Source organism: Citrus sinensis, chromosome 7 (assembly GCF_022201045.2).
Source record: "Citrus sinensis cultivar Valencia sweet orange chromosome 7, DVS_A1.0, whole genome shotgun sequence".
Lineage (NCBI taxonomy): Eukaryota > Viridiplantae > Streptophyta > Magnoliopsida > Sapindales > Rutaceae > Citrus > Citrus sinensis.
This window is the reverse complement of record NC_068562.1, coordinates 21,272,217-21,298,827: the sequence shown is the minus strand read 5'-3', so window position 1 is coordinate 21,298,827 and position 26,611 is coordinate 21,272,217. Positions and strand designations below refer to the sequence as shown.

Sequence of the window (26,611 nt, the reverse complement as noted above, 5' to 3'; positions counted from 1 at the left end):
TTTAAATTAAAAATTATTGATAAGGGCAATATAAATGAAACATTTTTACTATTAACATAGTACAAAATTAATATTTTCTTAGAATAAATTATTAATTATTAATATTAAATAAATATAAAATTATTATTTTAAAATAAATATAATAATATTATTTTAAAATAAATATAATAATATTATATTTTTAAATAAAGATAGTGTATAGTAATATTATTAATTCTCTATTACTATAATAATATTATTTTTAAGTAATTTTAACTTAGAATCAATGCAAATTATTATTTAGTTAAATATAATAATATTATTTAAATAAATATAATATAATATAATATTATTTATTTTATTTTATTAAATATAATTATATTAGAATCTAATAAAACGAGGGTAAAAAAAGAAGAGGTGGGAGTGGGAATGGGAGTCCCACTCTCACTCCCCACTCCAAAAATAGGTGGTGCTCACAGAGTGAGATTCTTAATCTTACCTTAAAATGTGCAAATAAACACTATTCACTCCAACTCTATAAAGTAAACACAACATAAATTTTCAAAATTTCATTAGTGTAAATAATTATAGGGTAATTTTTAAAAACCTCCCCTGAGGTTTGGGTTTGTTGCAAGTAGATGGCGAGAATTTATTTATTTGTAAAAAACCCCCTACCGTCAGTTAACTTTAACATTGACCGTTAGTTGACTGTGCAAAGACAATATTACCCTTAACAACAGTTTGTAGACGGAAGTAACTAAAAAAAAAATTAAAATTGTAAAATTAAAATTGTTGGCTATTTTACCCTCTTTAAATTATTGATATTTTCTTAAAGTTCCTACAAAAAAGATAAAATTAAAAATTTTAAAAATCCTCTTTAAATTATTAATATTTTTTTAAAGTTCTTACAAAAAAAATAAAATTAAAAACTTGAAAATGAAATAGTTATAATCTTTACCTATGATATTATAAATATTTGGAATTGACAAGGATAAAATTGTCAAAAAATAGGGTTTGTGCTTTTTGCGCCAACAATTTTAATTTTTTTTTTAGTTATTTCCGTTTACAAACTATTGTTAAGGGTAATATTGTCTTTGCACAATCAACTAACGGTCAATGTTAAAGTTAACTGACGGTAGGGGGTTTTTTATAAATAAATAAATTCTCGCCATCTACTTGCAACAAGCCCAAACCTCAGGGGAGGTTTTTAAAAATTACCCATAATTATATTACATAATAATATATAAATTTATATTGCATTAAAAGGTTAAAATTGAAATGAATGGGTTCAAATTGAAATGAATGTGTTCAAAAATATACATACATAATAAAATTGCTTTTATACACAAAAGAGATCAGATTTGGATGCCAAGCGGATAATAAAATATTTGTCAAACCCATATCAGTTAACTAAATGGAGGTTTAAACTCCCACCGGTACCCGTACCTGTAGGCTGTAGCAGCCAAAATTGTAAAAACTGGGCTCGTTTATGTATTTATAAAATCGAGATCCTTCTCGTCAAAAAAAAAAATCGACATCCTTGTACAACCGGGGTTAATTTGGTACAATTGATTAAATAATAATCTAAATGTAAATTTTGTCTATTGAAGGGCGCTATGGCAATAATCAAATAGGAAAAGAAGTAAAGAATTAGGATCACGGGTCACTCTCACCCACTGCCATTTCCTTCTTATTCTATTTGGGTTACAGCAGGTCTCTCAATCTTATCCCGTATCTGCTGCTTCTGCCGCCGCCACCAGTATTGCTCTCTCACACTCACAGGTAAAAAGCCATTCCTTCCTTGGCGTAATCGTTGTTTTGATCTTGTTCGTGCGCCTTTAATTTATGAACCGAAAAATGAATCGGATCGGTTGATCAAGATGAATCCTATCTAACTCTTTGAGATTTCATATCGTTTATGTGCTTATTAATTGATGAGTTATGACAAAATTGTCGAGGATTTATTTCCCATGATTTTTAGTCTTCAGGAAAGATTCTATTTCATCATTGTTGATTATGTTGTAATAGGAAAAAAAATGCAAGGGGCAATTCAATCATTTCTATCCCATGGAAATATCGTCAAATCTGCTGTTCTGCAACGCATCCGTTTGGTCAATCCGATGCTTAGGCCTGTAGTTTCTTCGCGGTTCGAGTCGGTTTCATCTGCTCGTATGGAAGAGCATGGTTTCGAGAGCACAACAATTTCAGACATATTGAAAGCAAAAGGTAAAGGTGCGGATGGCTCTTGGCTTTGGTGCACTACTGATGACACTGTCTATGATGCTGTCAAGTCGGTGAGCAGCCACCCCCTTGAAATAGTTATTTATTTTATTATGAATCGATGACATTTTTAGATGTCTAAATAATTGATTATCATTGCAGATGACACAGCATAACGTTGGAGCGTTGGTCGTCGTCAAACCCGGAGAGCAAAAGTCTGTTGCTGGGATCATCACAGAGAGAGGTATTTTCAAAGCGTGCCATAATTGAAAATAATATGAATGTACCGGAACTGTTAGCTGTTGTTGGATGTTTTGATTTATATTCCTTTCGAGTTCTCTTACTTTTTTTCTTTTTCCTTCAGTGAGTTATTTGTACTTCTTTTGTTAGATGTCTGCCTTCAATAGTCGCAATCTTATTGATCCTGGCTTTGGCTGTAGCAATTGAACATTTATCTGTTTAAATTATGGTGCATAGGCAGAATGATGTGAAGAGTGAAAATTCTATTACTATTGAGTTTCTGATTGAATTAGCTAATTTTTCTTTGCAACTTTTGACTTTAGCTTCTTGACTTTCTCGTTCACATCTCTGTGTGCTCGGTTTCCTTGGTTTAAGGAATGTAATGATGTGCTTACTGGTTTCAATGGTGCTGTGCAATGCCTTTGGCTTATTAATTTTTTTTCCATTTTTCTTTGTTACAATTAAATTCCAGATTATCTCAGGAAGATCATAGTGCAGGGAAGATCATCCAAGTCAACTAAAGTTGGGGACATCATGACTGAAGAGGTATGAACTAGTCCTTTAACAGGAAAATATGTTTGGTTCTAAGGTTTTTTACAATTGAACATGCAAATGTTTCTGCTCAAGCAAGCATAAGTGTGTGTATTGGCTGTTTGATGATCATATCTACGGCGGCTACAGAACAAGCTGATCACAGTCTCACCTGACACCAAAGTTCTGCGGGCAATGCAATTGATGACAGGTCACATGTTGCTGCCCTAGGTTAAATTTGTTTGTTTATTGCTTATCTAGATGAGTTAATCCTGATGCCCTTGATTTTGGCAGATAACCGTATTCGGCACATTCCAGTAATTGATGACAAGGGAATGATAGGCATGGTGTCCATTGGAGATGTTGTTCGTGCTGTGGTGAGTGAGCATCGTGAGGAGTTAAACCGCCTGAATGCTTTTATACAAGGAGGTTACTAGATGATGATGACAAGATGAAATGTTGTGATGCATGTTTTTTGAGTACTACTAATAAGACAGGAGGTTGTAAATATGGCGTGTTGTATGCATCTCCTGTCGTATGCTTTTTCTTTTTCCCTTTTTCCCAGATGTCAATATGCTTTGACGTGAAATAAGACCTTGTGGACTAACCTTAATTTTGCTTGGAATTTCTTTTGTTTTGTCCTGTGCTAACATTGAATGGTATTGTTGCCATGGATGTATATTTCTCTCTACAAGTTTGTTTATATTCCTTTTGTGAACAGTTTTGTCGGCTATTGCCTATTCTGATGTATATGGCAATTGAGATTTGAAGTCTTTGGAATACGGCACGCTGGGCAAATTGTACCTTAACTAACATAAATTGACGCAATTTATATTCGTGTATTATTGGCATGTGGTGAAACATCATAAAAGATTTTCTTTTATATTTTTAGGCTTTACTCTCTGAATTAATCATTTATTTGCTGATAAATGGAGATTTAATATTTTTAGATTTCCTTTTAATCTGACAAAGGTTTCGGTAAATAATAATAATGATGATATTATAGACAATAAAGACCAAGACAGTGTGTGACAACAAATACTGAAATAGACGTAAATAATAACATTTTTTGTAGTCAGATTTAGGGGTGGGCGTGGTTCGGTTTTTTACTAAATTTTCATAATTGTTCGATTACGATTATTTTAAAATTATAATCGTAATTAATTAAATACTCGATTAATCGAAATAATTCGATTCGATGCGGTTCAATTATTTCAATTATGAGCCTATTGAACCTATTTTGGGTTTTTTTTTTTAAATTTAAAATCTTAAATTAATAAATTTATCACAAACATAAAAATACCTTACAACAACAGCGACAAATAATGGCAACAATCCAGGATTGCACATGGTATAAAACTCTCTTTAAACATCAAATTTGGAAAACTGAAAGAAGCAAATCCTAACACTTTTCCACAATCTACATTTAGAACGATAGATTTCCTTATTGTCAGTTGGAAGCACTTGATTAGAATTACAAGAACACTACACATATTTCTCAAGGCAAAAGGAGAACCCAGATTGGAATTAGAGGAAATACCTCACAACAGTAGCGACAAATAAAGGCAGCAAAGGAGCACCGTGACAGCAGCAACAATTGACAGTAGGTGACAGCGGCAGCAGTAGCAGATGACACCGGCTGCAACAGGTGGTAGCGACGGCGGAGACTCGGCGACGAGTAGCAGCAGCAAATCAGATTCGTGAAGGACAAGCAGCGGTGATGACTGACAAGCAGTGGCGATGACGAGATTGCAGCGACGACGACGAGCAGCGAGGACGAGATTACAACGGCTGAAGGTGCTGCGGCTAAAGGTCACGAGTTCGGTTTTCGGCTGAAGAACAGAAGAAGTGTTTATTTGAATCATCTGTAGGGCAAGATTCCACGTATTTGATTAATATCCATGACTGTAGGATATGTTAGGAACCCTGCACAAGAAACAAATGAAATAACAAAAGGGTTTTAATGTTACCAAGTGTTTTAAAAAACAAACTATTTTTCTTTATCTGAAACAAAAGCAAAAATGGGTTCGGAGAAAATGTGCTTACTAGTTTCAATGGGGCTGATTTTGTCAGTGTCGTTTGGTTCATTGAGAGAACTAAAAATATGAGTGAGCTGCTGTTGGTTATATTTAATAAGCAATTACTACCAATGCCAATGTGTAAGTATACACAACAAGTAATAAAGTGATAAGTATTCAAGATCGTCTCCACAGGGATTGATGTTACTTAAAGTGTTAAAGCAATCACAATAGTACAAATCAACTTAGGACCGAAGCAAACAATTGTAAAGTGATGTCTAAAGTAATTGAGGATTGTGAAAGAATTAACTAAAATAATACCATAACAAAATAAACTAGGTTAAATGTATCTAAGATTCAATTGAGATTATAGTAGTTGAATGATCAAACTCTTCTTATGGGGTGATTATTGTTTATCAAATTAGCACTAGTTATTATAGCAAATGCTGCAGCATAGGGCAGAATAAATCTGCATCCTCAGCTATCACATATTGGAAGTCTTATACCCTTAAATCTATGAACAATGACCAATTGTTGATATACTTATGGTACAACATTATAACTCTTAGTCTCTCCACCCTACATGGTGATCACCTATGTCTAGTGTGTCACAAATCTTAACTTCAAGTATTGCCCTTATGAGATTCAAGATAACTTAATCCAAGAAACTCGAATTAAGATCAAGTAGTACTCTAATAATATCCGCTAAGACATGCCCTTTTGCTACTCTATCTTAACTGAAACTATTAAATGAGTGGTCAACCGAAATAACAGTTATATTCATAAAAACTACTAGAGTAAAATGCTACAGCAATCCCATAACAACATATAAGAACAGTCAAGAACCCATTGGATTATTAGTCACTCAACTACATGTAAATTTAGTTCATATTTTGAATAAGGAAAATAAACATAAACATATTAATCTCGGAATACATCAAAACAATTAAAGGAAGAAGATGAATATAAGTTGAGCAAGGTGAAAAATGAATCCAAATAATTCTGCCCGATTCTCCAATGTTGCCGAAACAACACTCTTCAAATTTGATCTTCGTCTTCTTTCCTTGTAATTCTTCGAATGATAATTTTCTTACCGTCTTTCTATGTGGTGCACGCCTTCCTTTTATATTGCAAATTAGATTAAACAAAAACCCATGAGCGTGCATGCTTTAAAGTAGGAAACATGCGCTGACCCGTGCTTAAATTTTCTCTCGCATTGCTCCCATATTGCTACAGTACGGGTTGCTCTAACATCCGTAACAGCACTGCATTGTTCCCGATTGTGCTTTTCTTCTTCTGTGGCCATCTTCTTTCCTTCTCTTGCTCATCTAATGTCTCAGCATCCCCTTATGAATTAAGGCTTTCTGAGAACCTAAATTTATGCACCTGTTTTTAGCACAAATTACTTTGATTCAAGCAAAACTTATTAAGACTCAACTAAAATGAATGTTTATGCAAAATGTAACCAAAATTTAATAAAAACACCTTATTTGTTCTCTAAGTGGTCTTGATTCGAGTATAGAATTGATATAATAACTCTAATTTCCTAGAGTTATCACATCCTCAAACTTAAACCATTACTTGCCTTCAAGTAATGACACATACTAACACTTCCCGCAAACAATCATGCACACAACTTTAGCTATTTTATCAAATTTGCAAGGATTCTTCCACCTTCAGATCACAATCCCAATCATACAAAATGACTATAGTAAATCAGTTCTAGACTTAAGCTTCTTTCTGTCCAGAGTGTGTGTGTGCTTCCTTTGATTGAATTCTAGATATGCTGTAACATCACCAAAGGGCTGCATGAATTTCAGTAGTGATAACATTTCATTCATAAATGGGGTAGCATAAATTTCACATACTCAAACTGTGATGTTTTTAACATTGATAAACTGGGTAGTAATCAATCTTCTCACTGTAACATTTATCTTTCATGTGAATGTCAATCACTTGTAATGATGACACCCAATTACTCAAGCCATGCCCAGATCAGAGTTGCTGCAGTAATATTTGCAGTATAATCTTATCTAGAGGTATCTTTTATTCAAGGGTGAACATGGGGCTCATGAACAGACCTGGTTACTCAATGCCTTAGACAAAGGATTTTTTTTTTCTTTGCTGCAGCATTGCTCATAACTCTCGCTTCCTTTAACACAATTCTGCATATGGGGTACATACTCAGATATGGTTACTCAGCAACTTGAGCCATTGGAGCCGAGTTTATTTCATAGATATCACAGCCAATCAACTTGCTTCTTCCTCCAAACTTAAGATATTTTCTATTCTTTTGGCTTTGCTCTAACATTCTCATACAATTCAACCAAAGTCTAAGTGTTGGGACAAAATTTCATTTCTATCTATAACTATCTCTACTTGGCATTCTCATAAATATTGAATAACACTCAATTTATCTTCATTAGGTTTTCAAATCCACACACAAATATTAGATAACAGAGCTTCACACAATACAAACATAAACACATGCATTCGGAAACACAACCTCCCCCCCAAACTTGAGAGTTGTTGTGTCCTCACAAGCATACATAACAAAGGCACACGAACTGACAAGGATATGGAAGACCTTCAAAAATACCACACAAATTGACAAACAGAAGGATATTTTTTTTTTTGAAGAAATGAACTAGTAAGGAAAGAGTACTCCCCTGAGGTGGGGACTGCAGTACATGATAGAATGCTATTAGAGCTTTTTGGATGCACTGCACAACTTATCCTTAGGTGAAACTCGTGGGGAAGTAGCTGGCAATGTCTTTGTCTTTTTCGCCGCGGGGCTGGTGAGAGGATTTGTGGCTGGGGTTGCTGTAGTAGTACCTTTAGACGTACTGCCTTTTCGTTTGCTGGATTGTCTCAGACTGGTGCGAATAGGCTGGCTAGGAGTTTGCTGTGGAGGAATTAGACTTAATGCATCAGCTGCTTGGCCCTCAGCTGTGATGGCAGCAATGACCGCAAGTAGTTGCTTGACTTGCTCAGGTGTAGGCATAGCTCTGGCTGCTGCAGCAGCTAGCTCGGCATCGACTTGCTCCATGTCATCTTCAGAGGCTGGAGGTGTTGCCATTTTTGCTGTACCCTTGTCCTTTCTCTTGCTCGCAATGATTGGAATAGACGGCTCTTCTTCAAGGTCTTCCTCCTCCTCTTCTTAAATAATGTGCCTTTTTCTGGCTTTGGGCTAGGTTGGGATGGTTGGTTCCTCACGTTCTTTCTCTGAATTGTCCTCTGCCTCTGTGGGCGAGCTATCAGTCTCAGACTTGTCACCTTCTTCCTCAGGTGGGTCAGATGGTTCAGCATCTTCTAATTCTACCTCTGCTTATGGTTTGGCTGCAGTTTCATCTGCTGGTTCATCTGTGGCCGTGGCTTCTTCACTAGCTTCTGCTGGAGCACCTGTGGTGTTGGTGTCAAAATTATACTGTTGGAGCAGTGAATCAGGGAAGTTCCAGTGAGTGCGTTTCATGTACAGAGCAAATTGGTGTAGTTGGTTATACAGGTGCTGTAGATAACTCCAAAACCGATTGTTTTCCTTCTGCTGATCTTCCACGCATTGAGTTATACTTGCGCTGAGTGCCTGGATGGTCTGTTCTAAGCCAATAGCTCATCTTGCACCTGTTCCGATAACTGGTTTAGTGGTTGTTCCAGCACTCTCACCAGCAACTCTCTCAATGGTACGTGCCGTAAAGGCACCATCATTCTTGACATGGTCATTTCTGGCGTCAAGACGAACACCAAAAACTATATAAATGTTAGTGATGAGTGAAGGAAATAGCAAGGCAGCAGTTCAGTGAGTCTTGACTGCATAATCCGGGATTTCTTTTGCGATGATGCTACCCACATCTATAGGAAGCCCTCGAACTATGACATATAACAAGACCAACCTCTCTTGTGAAACCGTAGTGGTGTGAGTGGTGGGCATAAGCCTAGATTTCAGAAATTTTACCCACACCTTAGCAATAGGTTTCAAATCTATCCTATTAACTACATGCTCTTCCTTGTTAGCCCATGATGCCCCTTCGATTGTAAGAGTTGTAAAAATGGTATTCCACTTTTTCGGGGTTAACTTATCACGCAACTTAGGGTACTCACAATTAATTTCAGCAGGTAAATTATAAAAAGCATTGATAACGCAGGAGTCTAGTAGAACAAGTGTGTTTTTTACCCAAATGTTGTGTTGATCAGGGCTCACCAAATTGGCGTAAAATTCTTTGACTACTGGTAGCACAAGATCTCGAGGGTGGTTGCAAAACTCTAACCATCCTCGCTTTGTTGCAGCATTATGAATTGTTTGCACAATTCCAATAAGTTGGTCTGGAAATTGAAACCCTTTTTCTTCTAGAATCTTACGCGGCTCTATGAATTCCTCATATTTTTCTTCGGCGTGGCAACTCTGGAAACATGATGGATCTTTGAGGCGGTTGGCTGTTTTCTTATACCTCGGCATTGCTGTAGCAGTAACAAATTTAGGCTAATGTCCCTGAGAGTAAAAAGAGAAGAAGATGTTAAGAATTGTGAGAGTTGTATTTGCAAAGGAGATGGGGAATAGTGTCGTAGAGCACTAAGCATAGTGACTCCTTTTTATAGTGGACTTTAATTGAATAAAATATTTTGAAATTAATGTGCATATCCCAAAAATATCAGCTAGTAAAATTAAGGCATTAATTTCAGAGATTTATTCACAATTTCTATCCACTTCCACGTCTTCATCTGTCATGATTTATCTCCAATGGTAAGTGAGAGGCTCTATCTTTTAATTTACAGTAACGGTAAAATTGGTTGCTGCAGCACCCATTCGCTTACTCTAGCAACAGTTACATACTACACACCAAAGCCTCTGACACGTGGCTCACTTTTGTACTCTACCACCATACAACCTCACTTGTCAATTTTCACATATACTTCCACAAACTAAAATTAATTCTAAAATTAAAATTAAATAGATCAAATGATAGCAAAAGTAAAGAATGCAATAATTTGAAAAGATAAAATTAAATAGCTAGAATGAAAGAACAAAATTAAATAAAATGGGAAAGAGGGAGAGCTGTCAACAAAACCAAAGGAGAGCAAAATTGGTTTGAAGTGGCTGTCTCCACAATATGCTGCCTCCCATGGAGCGCTTGATTTAAGGTCCTTCAGTCTGACCTTCTTTCATTGTTCAATAGTTGGGTTCTTTAAGGAGTAACACCTCCTTTGAACAATATGCTGCTGGATGTATGTAGCGCTTAACCCTGTGTCCATTAACTTTGAATTCTTGATCTGTTTGTTCATCTAGAAGATCAACAACTCCATGAAGATAAAATTTTAACAGCTTAAACGGGCCAAACCATCGTGACGTGAGCTTTCCCAGAAATAATCTTAGTCTTGTATTGTGTAGCAACACTAGCTGACCAGGGTTGAATTACCTGTGCTGAATATGCTTGTCGTGCCAATGTTTTGTCCTCTCTTTATAAATTCTTGCATTTTCATATGAAAATAGCCGTAATTCATTAAGCTCAAAAAGTTGAAGCTTCCTTTGCTCTGCTGCAGCATCCATATCCCAATTTAGTTTCTTTAGTGCCCAGTGTGCTTTATGCTCTAGCTCTAGTGGCAAATGACAAGCCTTTCCATAAACAATTCGGTAAGGGGACATGCCGAGTGGAGTTTTATATGCTGTTCTGTAGGCCCATAGAGAGTCATGCAAGTGTGAAGACCAATCCTTCCTCGTTGGGTTCGCCACTTTTTCTAAGATCTTTTTAATTTCTCTGTTGGATACTTCAGCCTGATTGGATTGTGGGTGATATGTTGTTGCTACCTTGTGTCTGACTCCATATTTTATCATTGCTGCAGCAAATACTTTGTTGCAAAATATTTTGAAAAAGTTACTTGACATTATTGTTGCCATCACAGCTGAGGGACAGGCAGCTGATGCACCAACCCCAGCTCCTCCACAGCCAACTCCTAGCAAACCTGTTCGTAATAGTCCTAGAGGATCCAACAAAAGAAATGGCGGCACTTCTGGAGGCACTGCTACAATAGCCTCGACAAAACCAAAAAGGACCAGATCGGTGTCAACCAAGCCAGCTGCCCCAGCCGCAACTCTTCCCACCAGCCCACTGAAGAAAAAGACAAACGTTGCCAGTTACCTCCCCACAAGCTTCCCTAAAGGATAAGTTGCGCAGTGCATCTAAGAAGCACTGATGTCATCCCACCATGTTGCAGCAGAAACCCAAACAACAAGGGAGTACCCCCTTCTTGCTAGTCAATTTATTCAATTCTGAACAATTTTTCTTTCATTATGTTTTCAATTTGTGTGATTTATTTTCTAACATCCTCCTCCATGTCCTTGTCGATTTGTGTGACCTTGCTGTTGTGTGCTTGTGAGGACACAACACTATTTACAGTTTGGGGGGGATGTATCTCTGGGTGTTTTGAATATGTGTTTATGTATGTGTTGTGTAAAGCTCTGGTATCTAATATTTGTGTATGGATTTGAAAACCTAATGAAGATAAATTGAGTGTTAATTAGTGATCATAAGAATGCCGAGTAGAGATAGTTATAGATGGAGAGTGAAATTTTGTCATGAGTAACCAGAGCTGAGTATGTACCCTATATGCAAAGTTGCGTTAAAAAACAACAAGAGTTATGAGCAGTGCTGTAGCAATTACCTTTAAAAAAATAAAAAATAAAAGGAGAGAAAAGTGAGACAATAATACGAGGAAGTCCTCTGTCTAGGATATTTAGTAGACAGGTCTGTTCATGAGCCTCATGTTCAGCCTTGAGCACAGTTTGAGTATGTGAGATTTATGCTACCCCATATATGAATAAAATTGTGCTACTACTGAATTACATGCAATCTCTTGGTAATGTTGTAGCATATCTGGAATTCAATCAAAGTAACACACACACACACACACTGTGGATAGAAGGAAGCTTAAGTCTAGAACTGATTTACTATGGTCATTTTGCATGATTGGGATTGTGATCTGAAGGTGGAAGAATCCTTGCAAATTTGATAAAAGAGCTAAGTTGTGTGTTGCATGATTGTGTGTGAAGTGTTAGTATGTTGTCATTACTTGAGGACAAGTAACGGTTTAAGTTTGGGGGTGTGATAACTCTATGAAATGAGAGTTATTATGACAATTCTAAACTTAAATCAAGACCACTTAGAGAGTAAATAAGGTGTTTTTATTATATTTTGGTTATATTTTGCATAAACAGTCATTTTAGTTGAGTCTTAATAAGTTTTGCTTAAATTAAAGTAATTTGTGCTCAAAACATGTGCATAATTGTAGGTTTTCAGAAGTTTATAACTCATGAAGGGATGCTGAGATATTAGACTAGCAAGAGGAGGAAAGAATATGGCCACAAAAAAAGTAAAGCACAACCGGGAACAGTGCAGTGTTATAGCCATTGTTAGAGCAACCATTGATGTAGCAATCCTGGAGCACTGAGGGAGAAAACTTAGTGCGGGTCAGCTGTAGAATTGCGATCTGCAGTTTCCTAATTTAACTCATGCACGCCAGAGGCTTTTGTTTACCCTAGTTTTTAGTTATAAAAGGAGACGCGCACCACATAAAACTGCGGCAAGGAATTATCATTGGAAAAATTAGAGAGAAAAAGAATAAGAAGATCAGAATTCAAGGGGACGACTTCAGCAGTATTGAAAAATCCAGCAGAGTTATTTGGATTCACTTTTTGCCGTTCTCAACTTATACCTTTCTTCTTTCTTTGACTGATCTAATGTATCCCGCGAACAATATGTTGATGTTTGTTTTTCTCTTTCAGAATATGAACTAGATTTGCTTGTAGTTGAGTGACAAACAATCTAATGGGTTCTTGACTGTTCTTATGAGTTGCTATGTCATTGCTGTAGCATTTTACTCTAGTAGCTATTATTATAACTGTTATTTCAGTTGACCACCCATTTAATAGTTCAAGTTAGGATAAAGCCGCAAAAGGGCATGTCTTAGCGGATATTATTAGAGTAATACTTGATCTTAATTTAAGTTTCCTGGATTAAGTTTACCTTGAATCCCATAAAGGCTATACTTAAAGTTAAGATTTGTGACAAACTAGACATAGGTACTCACTTTGTAAGGTGGAGAGAATAAAGGTTCATAAGGCCATGCCGTAGGTAGAATAGCAACTAGTCATTGCTAATATACTTAAGGGTGTGAGAGTTCCAACACGCGACAGCTGAGGATGTAGAATAATTCTGCCTAGTGCTGTAGCAATTGCTGTAACGACTGGTGTTAACTTGATGAAAAGCAGTCAGCCCATAAAGAGAGTTTGATCATTCAACTACCATATTCTCAATTGATTCTTGGACGCATTTAATTTAATTTATTTCGTTACTGCATTGTTTTATTTTATTCTCTCACAATTATCAATTTCAATAGAACCTACTTTACATTTGTTAATTTCATACTTAAGGTAGATTGCACTATTGTGATTGCTGTAGCATTTCTAGTGACATCAATCCTTGTGGAGACGATCTTGAATATTCATCACTTTATTACTTGTTGTGTACACTTGCACATTGGCATCAATAACATTTGATTATAATAAATACCTACAAGTTTTTGGCGCCGTTGCCGGAGATTAATTGTTTATTTTTAAAGTGTGAAGTAAGTCTTGATAGTGCCAATTTGATTTGATTTATTTTATTTATTAGCAGATCAACACTTGCATGCACAAAGATAGATCTGTCGTACTCCAATTTGATCCTGAGATTGAAAGGATTGCTAGGAGACTGCGAAGAGAACAAAGGAATTCAAAAACTGTTTCAGGCATGGATAATTTGCAGGATGGGGGAAATTTGGATCCTCACGGACCATTACAACCAGTCAACATTCAAGAAGAGCAGAATGAACATGCTAACCAGAGACAAGCAAGCAACAACAATATAATTTACATGGCTGATGACAGGGACAGAGCTATTAGAGATTATGCTGTGTTAACTCCTCAAGTTGTACACCCTGGGATAATCAGACCTGAAGTGGAAGCCGCAAACTTTGAACTGAAGCCAGTAATGTTTCAATTGTTTCAAACAGTGGGTCAATTCAATGGATTGTCAAGTGAAGATCCTCACCTCCATCTTAAGTTGTTCTTAGAAGTGAGTGGTGCTTTTAAGATTGTTGAGGCAACACAAGATGCTTTAAGACTAAGGCTTTTCCCTTGCTCCTTAAGGGATCGAGCAAGAGCATGGTTGAATTCGTTACCATCTGATTCGATCACTACATGGAATGAGTTGGCTGATAAATTCTTAATGAAATATTTCCTACAGACAAAAAATACAAAATTGCGGAATGAGATTACTTCTTTCCATCAACGTGAAGATGAGAGTTTGTATGAGGCCTTGGAAAGATTCAAAGAACTTTTGTTGGTTGATTTGTATAATTAATTAATACCAATGCCAATGTGCAAGTATACACAACAAGTAATAAAATGATAAGTATTCAAGATCGTCTCCACAGGGATTGATGTTGCTTAAAATGCTAAAGCAATCACAATAGTGTAAATTCAACTTAAGACCGAAACAAATAATTCTATCGTAATTAATAATTGCGAGAGATGAAAATAAAACAATACTGTAATGAAGTAAACTAAGTTAAATATGTCTACGATTCAATTGAGAATATAGTAGTTAAATGATCAAACTCTCCTAATGGGGTGACTGTTGTTTACCAATTTAGCACCAGTTGTTACAATAAGTGCTGCAGCAATGGGTAGAATAAATGTGCATCTGCAGCTATCGCATGTTGGAAATCTCATACCTTTAAATCTACTAACAATGACCAGTTGCTCATATATTTATGGTACGACATTATAACTTTTAATCTCTCTACCCTACAAGGTGAGCACCTATGCCTAGAGTGTCACAAATCTTAACTTCAAGTAATGCCCTTATGGGATTCAAGATAACCTAATCCAGGAAACTCGACTTAAGAACAAGTAATACTATAATAATGTCCGCTAAGACATGCCATTTCACTGTTCTATCTTAACTGAAACTATTAAATGGGTGGTCAACCGAAATAACAGTTATATTCATAAAAACTACTAGAGTAAAATGCTGCAGTAATACCATAACAACATATAAGAACAGTCAAGAACCCATTGGATTATTTGTCAATCAACTACAAGTAAATTTAGTTCATAATCTGGATGAAAAAAATAAACTTAAACATATTGATCTCGGAATACATCAAATCAATTAACGGAAGAAGATAAATATAAGTTGAGCACGGTGAAAATCAAAGCCAAGTAATTCTGCATGATTCTCCAATGTTGCCGAAACAACAATCTTCAATTATGATCTTCTTCTTCTTCGTTCCTTGTAATTAATCTAATGATAATTCCCCTTTTCTTGCCCCCTTTCCATGTGGTGCATGCCTCCCTTTTATATTGCAAATTAGGGTAAACACAAGCCCATTAGCGTGCATGCGTTAAATTAGGAAACATGCGCTGACCCGCGCGTAAGTTTTCTCCCGCATTGCTCCTAGATTGCTACAGCACAGGTTGCTCTAACAGTCTTAACAGCACTGCATTATTCCCGATTGTGCTTTTCTTCTTTTGTGGCCATCTTCTTTCGTCCTCTTGCTCATCTGATGTCTGAACATCCCCTAATGAATTAAGATTTTCCACAAACATACAATTATGCATTTGTTTCTAGCACAAATTACTATGATTTAAACAAAACTTATAAATACTCAACTAAAATGAATGTTTAAGCAAAATGTTATCAAAATGTAATAAAAACACCTTATTTGTTCTCTAAATGATCTTGATTTAAGTCTATAATTGATGTAATAACTCTCATTTCCTAGAGTTATCACACCCCCAAACTTAAACTATTACTTGTCCTCAAGTAATAACACATACTAACACTTCCCGCAAACAATCATGCACACAACTTTGGCTCTTTTATCAAATTTACAGGGATTCTTCCACCTTCATATCACAATCCAATCATACAAAATAACCATAGTAAATCAGTTCTAGACTTAAGCTTTTTTCTGTCCATAGTGTATGTGTGCTTCCTTTGATTGAATTCCAGATATGTTGTAACATCACCAAAGACTGCCTAAATTTCCGCAGTGATACACTTCATTCATAAATGGGGTAGCATAAATTTCACCTACTCAAACTGTGATGCTTTTAACATTAATAAACTGGGGAGTAATCAACCTCATCACTGTAACATTTATCTTTCATATGAATGTCAATCACTTGTAATGATGACGCCCAATTACTCGAACCATGTCTAGATCAGAGTTGCTGCAGCAATATTTGCTGTATAATCTTATATAGAGGTATCTTTTACTCAAGGCTGAACATGGGGCTCATGAACAGATCTGGCTACTCAATGCCTTAGACAGAGGACTTATTTCTTCGTTATTATTATTATTATTTTTTTTAGAACATAGTTGCTACAGCATTGCTCATAACTTTCACTACCTTTGACACAATTCTGCATATGGGGTACATACTCAGATCTGGCTACTCGGCAACTGGAGCCATTGGAGCAGAGTTTATTTCATAGATATCACAGTCAATCAACTTGCTTCTCCCCCCAAACTTAAGATCTTTTCTATTCTTTTTGGCTCTGCTCTAGCAGTCTTATACAATTCAACCAAAGTCTAAGTGTTGGGACAGAATTTCACTTCTATCTATAACTGTCTCTACTTGGCATTCTCATAAATATTGACTAACACTCAATCTATCTTCATTAGGCTTCAAATCCATACATAAATAATAGATAACAGAGCTTCATATAGCATGAACAACAATACAAATGCAAACACAAACACATGCATTCAGAAACAACCCCCCCAAACTGGAGAGATGCTGTGTCCTCATAAGCATACAGCACAAATGCACACAAATTGACAAGAATTTTTTTTTTAACAAACTAGTAAGGAAAGAGTACTCCCCTATGGTGGGGACTGCAGCATATTACGGGATGCTCTCAGCATTTCTTAGATGCACTACATAGCTTATCCTTTGGTGAAGCTTTCGGGGAAGCAGCTGGCCATCTTTGTGTTTTTCGCTGTGGGGCTAGCGAGAGGAGTTGGGGCTGGGGTTGCCGTAGCAGTATCTGTGGATGTACTGCCTTTTCGTTTGCTGGATTTTCTTGGACTGGTGCGAATAGGCTGGCTAGGAGTTTGCTGGGGAGGCTTTGTAGTTAATGCTTCAGTGGCCTGGCCCTCAACTGTGATGACCGCAAGTAGTTGCTTGGCTTGCTCAGGTGTAGGCATAGCTCTGGCTGCTACTGCAGCAGCAAGCTCCACATCAACTTGCTCCAATTTATCTGTAGAGTCTGGAGGTGTTGCTATTTTTGCTTGATCCTTGTCTTTCCCCTTACTCGCAAGGACTGGAATAGAGGGTTCCTCTTCAGGGTCTTCTTCTTCTTCTTTTTCTTCTTCTTGAATAATGTGTTTTTTTCTAGTTTTGGGTTGGGTTGGGATGGTTGGTTCCTCACTTTCTTTCTCTGAGTTGTCCTCTGCCTCTGAGGGTGAGCTATCAGTCTCAGACTTGTCACCTTCGTCCTCAGGTGGGTCAAATGGTTTAGCCTCTTCTGAGTCTACTGCTGCTTGTGGCTCAGTGGCAGCTACCTTTCCTGGTTCATCTGAAGCAATGGCTTTTTTACTGGCTGCTGCTAGAGCACCTGTAGTGTTGGTGTAAAAATTGAACTGCTGGAGCAGTGCATCAGGGAAGTTCCGATGAGTGCGTTTCATGTAGTTGGTTGTCCAGGTGCTGTAGATAACTCCAAAACCGACTATTTTCCCTCTGTTGAGCTTCCACACATTAAGTTATATTGTTGCTGAGTGCCTGGATAGTCTGTTCTAAACCAATAGCTCGTCTTGCTCCTGTGACAACAGCTGGTTCAGTGGTTGTTCCAGCACTCTCACCAGCAACTCTCTCAATAGTTCGTGCCATAAAGGCACCATCATTCTTGACATGGTCATCTCTGGCGTCAAGACGAACACCTGAAATTACACAAATACTAGTGACAAGTGAGGGAAATAACAAGGCAGCAGTTCGGTGAGTCTTGACTACACAATCTCGGATTTCTTTTGCAATGATACTACCCACATCTATGGGAAGCCCTCTAACTATGACATATAACAAGACCAACCTTTCTTGCGAAACTGTAGTAGTGTGGGTGGTGGGCATAAGCCTAGATTTCAGAAATTTCACCCACACCTTATCAATAGGTTTCAAATCTATCCTATTAACGACATGTCCTTCCTCGTTAGCCGATGATGCCCCTTCAATTGTAAGAGTTGTGAAAATGGTGTTCCACTTTTTCGGGGTCAACTTATCACGCAACTTAGCATACTCACAAGTAATTTCAGCAGGTAAGTTGTAGAAAGCATTGATGACACGAGAATCTAATAGGATAAGTGTATTTCTTACCCAAATGTTGTGCTGATTAGGGCTTACCAAATGGGCGTAAAATTCTTTGACTACAGGCAGCACAGGATTTCGAGGGTGGTTGCAAAACTCTTGCCATCCTCGCTTTGCTACAACATTATGAATTGTTTGTACAATTCCCGTGAGTTGGTGGGTAATGCTATAGCTTTTACCCATTTGGAGACATAATCCACATCAACAAGGATATATAATTTCCCAAAAGATGGTGGGAAGGGTCCCATAAAATCTATTTCCCAGACATAAAAAAACCTCCAATTCCAGGATGTTGGTCAATGGCATTTCATGTCTTCTCGTTATGTTCCCTGTACTTTGACACCTGTCACAACTTTTGACAAATTCATAAGCATCTTTAAAAATAGTGGGCCAATAATAACCTGATTGCATAACTTTGGCAGCTGTTCTGTGACCACCAAAATGTCCTCTATATGATGCAGCATGACATGACTCCAGTATGTGAGGTATTTCTTCTGCTGCAACACATCTTCTTATTACTTGATCTGAGCATAACTTATATAAATGTGGGTCATCCCACAGATAACTTCTAACATCATGAAGAAATTTTTTTTTCTCTTGAAACTTCAGCTCAGGTGGTAGCAACCCACTTACTAAATAGTTAGCAAATTCTGCATACCATGGAGGTTTTGACTACTGCAGCATTTGTGCTTGCTGTACTACCAACAATTGTTCATCAGGAAACGTTTCAGTGATGTCTTTCCTGGTCAATGTGCTTGTGTCTGCATCCAGCCGTGGCAGATGATCTGCTACTTGATTCTCAGTCCCCTTTCTATCTTTAACTTCCAGATCAAATTCTTGAAGCAATAAGATCCATCTAATTAATCTTGGCTTGGCATCCTTCTTTGAAATTAAGTATTTGATTACTGCATAGTTTGTGTATACAGTCACTCTAGTGCCTACTAAGCAGGCTCTGAATTTGTCAAAAGCAAATACTACGGCTAGCAACTCTTTCTCTGTAGTGGTATAATTGATCTGAGTTTGAGTGAGAGTTTTGCTTGCATAGTAGATGGAGTGAAAAACTTTATCATTTCTTTGCCCTAATACTGCTCCCACAGAGTGATCACTAGCATCACACATCAATTCAAATGGTAAAGTCCAGTCTGGAGATATAACTACTAGGGTAGTGATCATAGCTTTCTTTAATGCTCCAAATGCTTGAAGGCAATCTTTGTCAAATTGAAATGGTTTGTCATGCTCCAACAATGAACACAGTGGTTTAGCTACGTTGGAAAAATCCTTAATGAATCTTCTGTAGAATCCAGCATGAACAAAAAAAATCCTAATACCCTTTACTGAAATTGGAGGTGGTAGTTTATCTATTACCTCTATCTTGGCTTTGTCAACCTCAATACCATCCTTGGATATCTTGTGACCCAGCACTACTCCTTATTGCACCATGAAATATTACTTTTCCCAATTGAGTACTAAGTTGGTCATCTCACATCTTTTAAGAATTTCTTCCAAGTTGTGTAAACAATCATTGTATGTTTCTTTAAAAACTGAGAAGTCATCCATAAAAACTTCCAAAGTCTGCTATACCATATCAGAAAATATAGACATCATACATCTCTGAAAAGTTGCTAGAGCATTGCATAGCCCAAATGACATTCTTCTGAAGGCAAATGTTCCATAGGGATAAGTAAATGTAGTCTTCTCTTGATCCTCTAGAGCTATAGCAATATGGTTGTAGCCTGAATACCCATCTAAGAAACAGTAGTATTGTTTTCCAACAAGTCTGTCCAACATCTGATCTATGAATGAAAGTGGGAAATGGTCTTTCCTTGTGGCTTTGTTGAGCTTCCTGTAATCCATACACACTCTCCATCCAGTCACTGTCCTTGTATGAATAAGTTCATTCTTCTCATTAGCCATTACTGTTATCCATCATTTCTTTGGAACACATTGAACTGGGCTTACCCATGAACTGTCTGATATTGGGTATATGATTCCAACATCTAACCATTTGATGATTTCCTTCTTCACTACTTCTTTCATGATTGGATTCAGCCTTCTCTGGTGCTCCACCGAATTGCTGGAACAATCTTCTAGTAGGATTTTATGCATACATATGGATGGGCTTATCCATTTTATATCTGCCATGGTCCATCCAATTGCTCTTCTGTATTTTCCCAGCAAATCTACTAGGCTCTGTTCTTGACCTGCATCTAAAGTGGAAGAAATGATTATAGGGAGTGTGTTGTTTTCACCAAGATAAGCATACTTTAAATGTGGAGGTAACAATTTTAATTCAAAACTAGGAGGTGATTTAATAGATGGTAAGGTTGTTTTTACTTCCCTGTCTGAAAGATTCAGGTGTTCAATAAACCTGTTGTGCTTATCAGATTGTTGTTTGTCCATCCAATCTGTTTGGATTGCTGCAACATCTTCCTCTTCGACATCCTCAAAGGTGGTGGCTTTGTCAAGTGTATTACTGCAGCATCTATCCATTCTGTCTGCTACAACAAAATCCACTACACTTAGGAAATTGCAATCTTCTACTTCATCAGGGTTCCTCATAGCCTCTAGTACATTAAATGTGACTTGCTGATCATTCACTCTCATGGTAAGCTCTCCCTTCTGCACATCTATCAGAGTCTTTCCAGTTGCTAGAAAAGGTCTTCCAAGTATAATGGGTACTTCTTTATCAGCTTTAAAGTCCAATACAATGAAATCCATTGGAAAGATGAATTTGTCAACCTTCACCAGTACATCTTCTATCTTTCCTTCAAGGTATGCATGAGATCTGTCAGCTAATTGCAGAGCGACTGTTGTTGGTCTGCACTCCCCTACTCCCAGTTGCTTAAATACAGATAATGTCATCAAATTAATACTAGCTCCTAAGTCACAAAGTGCTCTGCCAGCATACCTAGTCCCTATGGAGTAGGGTATTGTAAAACTCCCTGGATCTTTCAATTTTGTTGGAATTTTACTCTAGAGCATATGACTGCTCTCCTGTGTTAAAGTAACAGTTTCAAACTCCCCCAGCCTTCTTTTTCGTGCCAATATATCTTTTACAAATTTCACATAATTTGGCATTTGCTCCAAAGCTTCCACAAAAGGTATATTTATGTGCAGTTGCTTCAACAATTCCAGAAATTTACTGAACTGCTTGTCTTGTTTTTTCTTCTGGAATCTTTGTGGGAAAGGTGGAGGATGTCTAAACTGCTGGTTGGCTTCAGGAGATATCAAATTTTGTTTGTTTGGTTTGGTGCAGGTTGTGACTACTGGTGTTGCAACTTCTTTTTCAGCATGTTCTGGTTGAACTTCCTCTGCAGTTACTGTAGCTTGGCCTATGGAACCAGTGTCTTCAAGAGGAGGTTGTTGTAACATGCATCCATTTTGAGATAATTTTTGTGCTGAATTAAATTTCCTCCCAATTCTGGTTACATCAACTAAGCTATCAATATTCTTTCCAGACCTCAAATTAATTACCTTGCATTGTTCTTTGCCCTCCCTCCTAGGGTCTTCTGTGTTGCTAGGTAGACTTCCTTGAGTTCTGCTGCTCATTGCTGTAGCTAGTTGTCCTATTTGGTTTTCTAAGTTTCTTAAGGATACAGCTTGACTCTGCACAATTGCTTCATTCTTTGCAATGTACTCTTTAATCAGTGCTTCAAGTGAAGTGATTAGATCCTGACTATTATGCCTTTGCCCTTGACTTTGCTAATGAAAACCAGGTGGTTGTGTATTTCTATTTTGTCCATTTAACACTGGAGCATTTCGATTCTGACTGCTCCATACAAAATTTAGGTGTTTCTTCCAGCCAAGATTGTAAGTATTTGAATATGGGTTGTTCTGAGGTTGTCGATTGAAATTACCCACATAGTTTACTGAAGCTGGGTTTCTAGGACAGTTATCAAAGTCATGCTCTTCACCACAGTATACACAAGAAAGTTCAACAACTTGCTTTACTGTTGCTGGAGCAGATGTCAAGGCCTTTACCATATTAGTTAATGAGGTTACTTGTGCTGATAAGGCTGTAATTGCATTAATGTTATGTACCCCTGCTGGTCCTCTTACTGCTGGTTGCCTGGCTAAAGGCCACTAGAAATTATTATTGGCAATTCTTTCCAGAATTTCATAAGCTTCAATGTAAGATTTGGATAACAGAGCTCCATTTGCTGAAGCATCCACTATTAACCTTGTACTTGGATTCAACCCATTGTAGAAAGTCTCCAATTGAATGCAACAAGGAATACCATGATGAGGACACCTTCTGAGCAATTCATTGAATCTCTCTCAAGCCTCGTACAAACTTTCATCTTCCAGTTGATAGAAGGAAGTAATCTCATTCTGTAACTTTGCATTTTTTGTTGGTGCGAAATATTTCATTAAGAATTTATCAGCCAATTCATTCCTTGTAGTTATGGAATCAGATGGTAACGAATTTAACCATGCTCTTGCTCGATCTCTTAAGGAATAAAGAAATAGCCTCAGCCTCAAGGCATCTTGTGTTGCTCCAGCAATCTTGAAAGCATCACTTACTTCCGAGAACAGTTTAAGATGGAGATGAGGATCTTCATTTGGCAATCCATTGAATTGCCCAACTGTTTGCAACATTTGAAACATCACTGGCTTTAACTCAAAATTTGCTGCGTCTACTTCAGATCTGATGATGCCAGGATGTATAACTTGTGGAGTTAGCACAACATAATCTCTTATAGCTCTGTCTCTGTAATTAGCTATGTAAATAATATTATTATTGACTGGCTGTCTCCCGTTAGCATGTTCATTCTGCTCTTCTTGAATGTTGACTGGTTGTAAGGGCCCTTGAGGATTTAAATTCCCTACATCCTGTAAATTATTCATGCTTGAAGTAATTTCTGAATTCCTTTGTTCTCTTTACAATCTCCTGACAGTCCTTTCAATCTTAGGATCGGATTGGAATACCATAGATTTGTCTTTACGCATGCATGTACCGATCTGCCAATAAATAGAATAAATCAAATCAAATTTGGTGCTATCAAGATTTACTTCACACTTTAAAAATACACAATCAATCCTTGGCAACGGCGCCAAAAACTTGTTGGTTAATTTGTATAATCAATTAATACCAATGCCAATGTGCAAGTATACACAACAAGTAATAAAGTGATAAGTATTCAAGATCGTCTCCACAGGGATTGATGTTACTTAAAATGCTAAAGCAATCACAATAGTACAAATTCAATTTAAGACCGAAACAAATAATTGCCAAATAATTCTATCGTAATTAATAATTGCGAGAGATGAAAATAAAACAATACTGTAACGAAGTAAACTAAGTTAAATATGTCTAAGATTCAATTGAGAATATAGTAGTTGAATGATCAAACTCTCCTAATGGGGTGACTGTTGTTCACCAATTTAGCACCAGTTGTTACAATAAGTGCTACAGCAATGGGTAGAATAAATTTGCCTTCGCAGCTATCGCATGTTGGAAATCTCATACCTTTAAATCTACTAACAATGACCAGTTGCTCATATATTTATGGTACGACATTATAACCTTTAATCTCTCTACCCTACAAGGTGAGCACCTATGTCTAGAGTGTCACAAATCTTAACTTCAAGTAATGCCCTTATGGGATTCAAGATAACCTAATCCAGGAAACTCAACTTAAGAACAAGTAATACTCTAATAATGTCCGCTAAGACATGCCCTTTTGCTGCTCTATCTTAACTGAAACTATTAAATGGGTGGTCAACCGAAATAACAGTTATATTCATAAAAACTACTAGAGTAAAATGCTACAGCAATACCATAACAACATATAAGAACAATCAAGAACCCATTAGATTATTTGTCAATCAACTACAAGTAAATTTAGTTCATAATCTGGATGAGAAAAATAAACATAAACATATTGATCTCGGAATACATCAAATCAATTAACGGAAGAAGATAAATATAAGTTGAGCACGGTGAAAATCAAAGCCAAGTAATTTTGCACGATTCTCCAATATTGCCGAAACAACAATCTTCAATTCTGATCTTCTTCTTCTTCGTTCCTTGTAATTAATCTAATGATAATTCCCATTTTCTTGCCGCCTTTCCATGTGGTGCATGCCTCCCTTTTATATTGCAAATTAGAGTAAACACAAGCCCATTAGCGTGCATGCGTTAAATTAGGAAACATACGCTGACCCGCGCGTAAGTTTTCTCCCGTATTGCTCCCAGATTGCTACAGCATATGTTGCTCTAACAGTCTCAACAGCACTGCATTATTTTCAATTGTGCTTTTCTTCTTTTGTGGCCAACTTCTTTCCTCTTCTTGCTCATCTGATGTCTCAACATCCCCTCATGAATTAAGATTTTCCACAAACCTACAATTATGCATCTGTTTCTAGCACAAATTACTATGATTTAAACAAAACTTATTAATACTCAACTAAAATTAAAATTTAAGCAAAATGTAATCAAAATGTAATAAAAACACCTTATTTGTTCTCTAAATGATCTTGATTCAAGTCTAGAATTGATGTAATAACTCATATTTCCTAGAGTTATCAACTGCTCAGAAGGTGTCCTCATTATGGCATTCCTTATTGCATACAATTGGAAATTTTCTATAATGGGTTGAATCCTAGTACAAGATTGTTGGTGGATGCCTCAACAAATGGAGCTTTGTTATCCAAATCTCACACTGAAGCTTATGAAATTCTGGAGAGAACTGCCAATAATAATTATCAGTGGCCAACAACTAGGCAACCAGTAGCAAGAGGAGCAGCAGGGGTACATAACATAGATGCAATTACAGCTTTATCAGTACAAGTAACCTCATTGACTAACATGGTAAAAGACTTACAAACAGTCAACATTCAAGAAGAGCATAATGAACATGCTAACCAGAGACAGCCAGGCAACAACAATATAATTTACATGGCTGATGACAGGGACAGAGCTATTAGAGATTATGATGTGTTAACTCCTCAAGTTGTACACCCAGGGATAATCAGACCTGAAGTGGAAGTCACAAACTTTGAACTGAAGTCAGTAATGTTTCAAATGTTTCAAACAGTGGGTTAATTCAATGGATTGTCAAGTGAAGATCCTCACCTCCATCTTAAGTTGTTCTTGGAAGTGAGTGATGCTTGTAAGATTGCTGGGGCAACACAAGATGCTTTAAGACTAAGGCTTTTCCCTTACTCTTTAAGGGATCGACCAAGAGCATGGTTGAATTCGTTACCATCTGAATCGATCACTACATGAAATGAGTTGGCTGATAAATTCTTAATGAAATATTTCCCACCGACAAAAAATACAAAATTACGGAATGAGATTACTTCTTTCCATCAACTTGAAGATGAGAGTTTGTGTGAGGCCTTGGAAAGATTCAAATAACTGCTCAGAATGTGTCCTCATCATGGCATTCTTTATTGCATACAATTGGAAAATTTCTATAATGGGTTGAATCCTAGTACAAGATTAATGGTGGACGCCTCAGCAAGTGGAGCTTTGTTATCCAAATCTTACATTGAAGCTTATGAAATTCTGGAGAGAACTGCCAACAATAATGATCAGTGGCTATCAACCAGGCAACCAGTAGCAAGAGGAGCAGCAGGGGTACATAACATAGATGCAATTACAGCTTTATCAGCACAAGTAACCTCATTGACTAACATGGTAAAAGCCATGACATCTGCTCCAACAGTAGTAAAACAAGTTGCTGAACTTTCTTGCGTATACTATGGTGAAGAACATGACTTTGATAACTGTCCTAGAAATCCAGCATCAGTAAACTATGTGGGTAATTTCAATCGATAGCTTCAAAACAACCCATATTCAAATACTTACAACCCTGGATGGAAGCAACACCCAAATTTTTCATGGAGTAGTCAGAATCAAAATGTTCCAGCATTGAATGGACAAAATAGGAACACTCAACCACCTGGTTTTCATCAGCAGAGTCAAGGACAAAAACACATCAGTCAAGATCCAATCATTTCACTGGAAGCACTGATTAAGGAATGCATTGCAAAGAATGAAGCAATTATGCAGAGTCAAGCTGTATCATTGAGGAACTTGGAGAACCAAATGGGATAACTTTCCACAACAATGAGTAGTAAAACTTAAGGAAGCTTACCTAGCAACACAGAAGATCCAAGAAGAGAGGGAAAAGAACACTGCAAAGTAATCAACCTAAGATCTGGAAAGAATGTTCATATCCCTGTTGATGTAACTAAAAAAGGGCTGGAACTT

General features: G+C 37.0%; 2 protein-coding genes, 1 long non-coding RNA gene and 2 other non-coding genes across 5 annotated transcripts; 2 read left to right on the top strand and 3 right to left on the bottom strand.

Moving 5' to 3' along the window:
* The first annotated feature begins 1,593 nt into the window (after positions 1-1,593).
* Positions 1,594-3,673, top strand: LOC102626823 (CBS domain-containing protein CBSX3, mitochondrial). The gene is made up of 6 exons (XM_006464906.4): positions 1,594-1,761; positions 2,008-2,273; positions 2,362-2,443; positions 2,912-2,985; positions 3,121-3,181; positions 3,265-3,673. The coding sequence occupies exons 2-6, from the start codon at positions 2,016-2,018 to the stop codon at positions 3,405-3,407; spliced, it is 618 nt and encodes a 205-aa protein (XP_006464969.1). The 5' UTR covers positions 1,594-1,761; positions 2,008-2,015; the 3' UTR covers positions 3,408-3,673.
* Positions 3,674-4,293: 620 nt separating this feature from the next.
* LOC102627098 (uncharacterized) lies at positions 4,294-5,056 on the bottom strand. Its single transcript, XR_369215.4, has 2 exons — positions 5,017-5,056; positions 4,294-4,896 (listed from the first exon to the last, which is right to left on the bottom strand). It is a non-coding gene; the product is annotated as an uncharacterized LOC102627098 (long non-coding RNA).
* An 11,920-nt stretch (positions 5,057-16,976) lies between these two features.
* LOC107176326 (uncharacterized) lies at positions 16,977-17,717 on the bottom strand. The gene is made up of 2 exons (XM_015528626.1): positions 17,462-17,717; positions 16,977-17,353 (listed from the first exon to the last, which is right to left on the bottom strand). Exons 1-2 carry the CDS (start codon positions 17,715-17,717, stop codon positions 16,977-16,979), a joined length of 633 nt encoding a protein of 210 aa, XP_015384112.1.
* Positions 17,718-22,624: 4,907 nt separating this feature from the next.
* LOC112496496 (small nucleolar RNA R71) lies at positions 22,625-22,730 on the top strand. The gene has a single exon (XR_003063055.1). It is a non-coding gene; the product is annotated as a small nucleolar RNA R71 (small nucleolar RNA).
* Positions 22,731-25,674: 2,944 nt separating this feature from the next.
* On the bottom strand, positions 25,675-25,782 carry LOC112496517 (small nucleolar RNA R71). Its single transcript, XR_003063075.1, has one exon. It is a non-coding gene; the product is annotated as a small nucleolar RNA R71 (small nucleolar RNA).
* Positions 25,783-26,611: the final 829 nt, after the last annotated feature.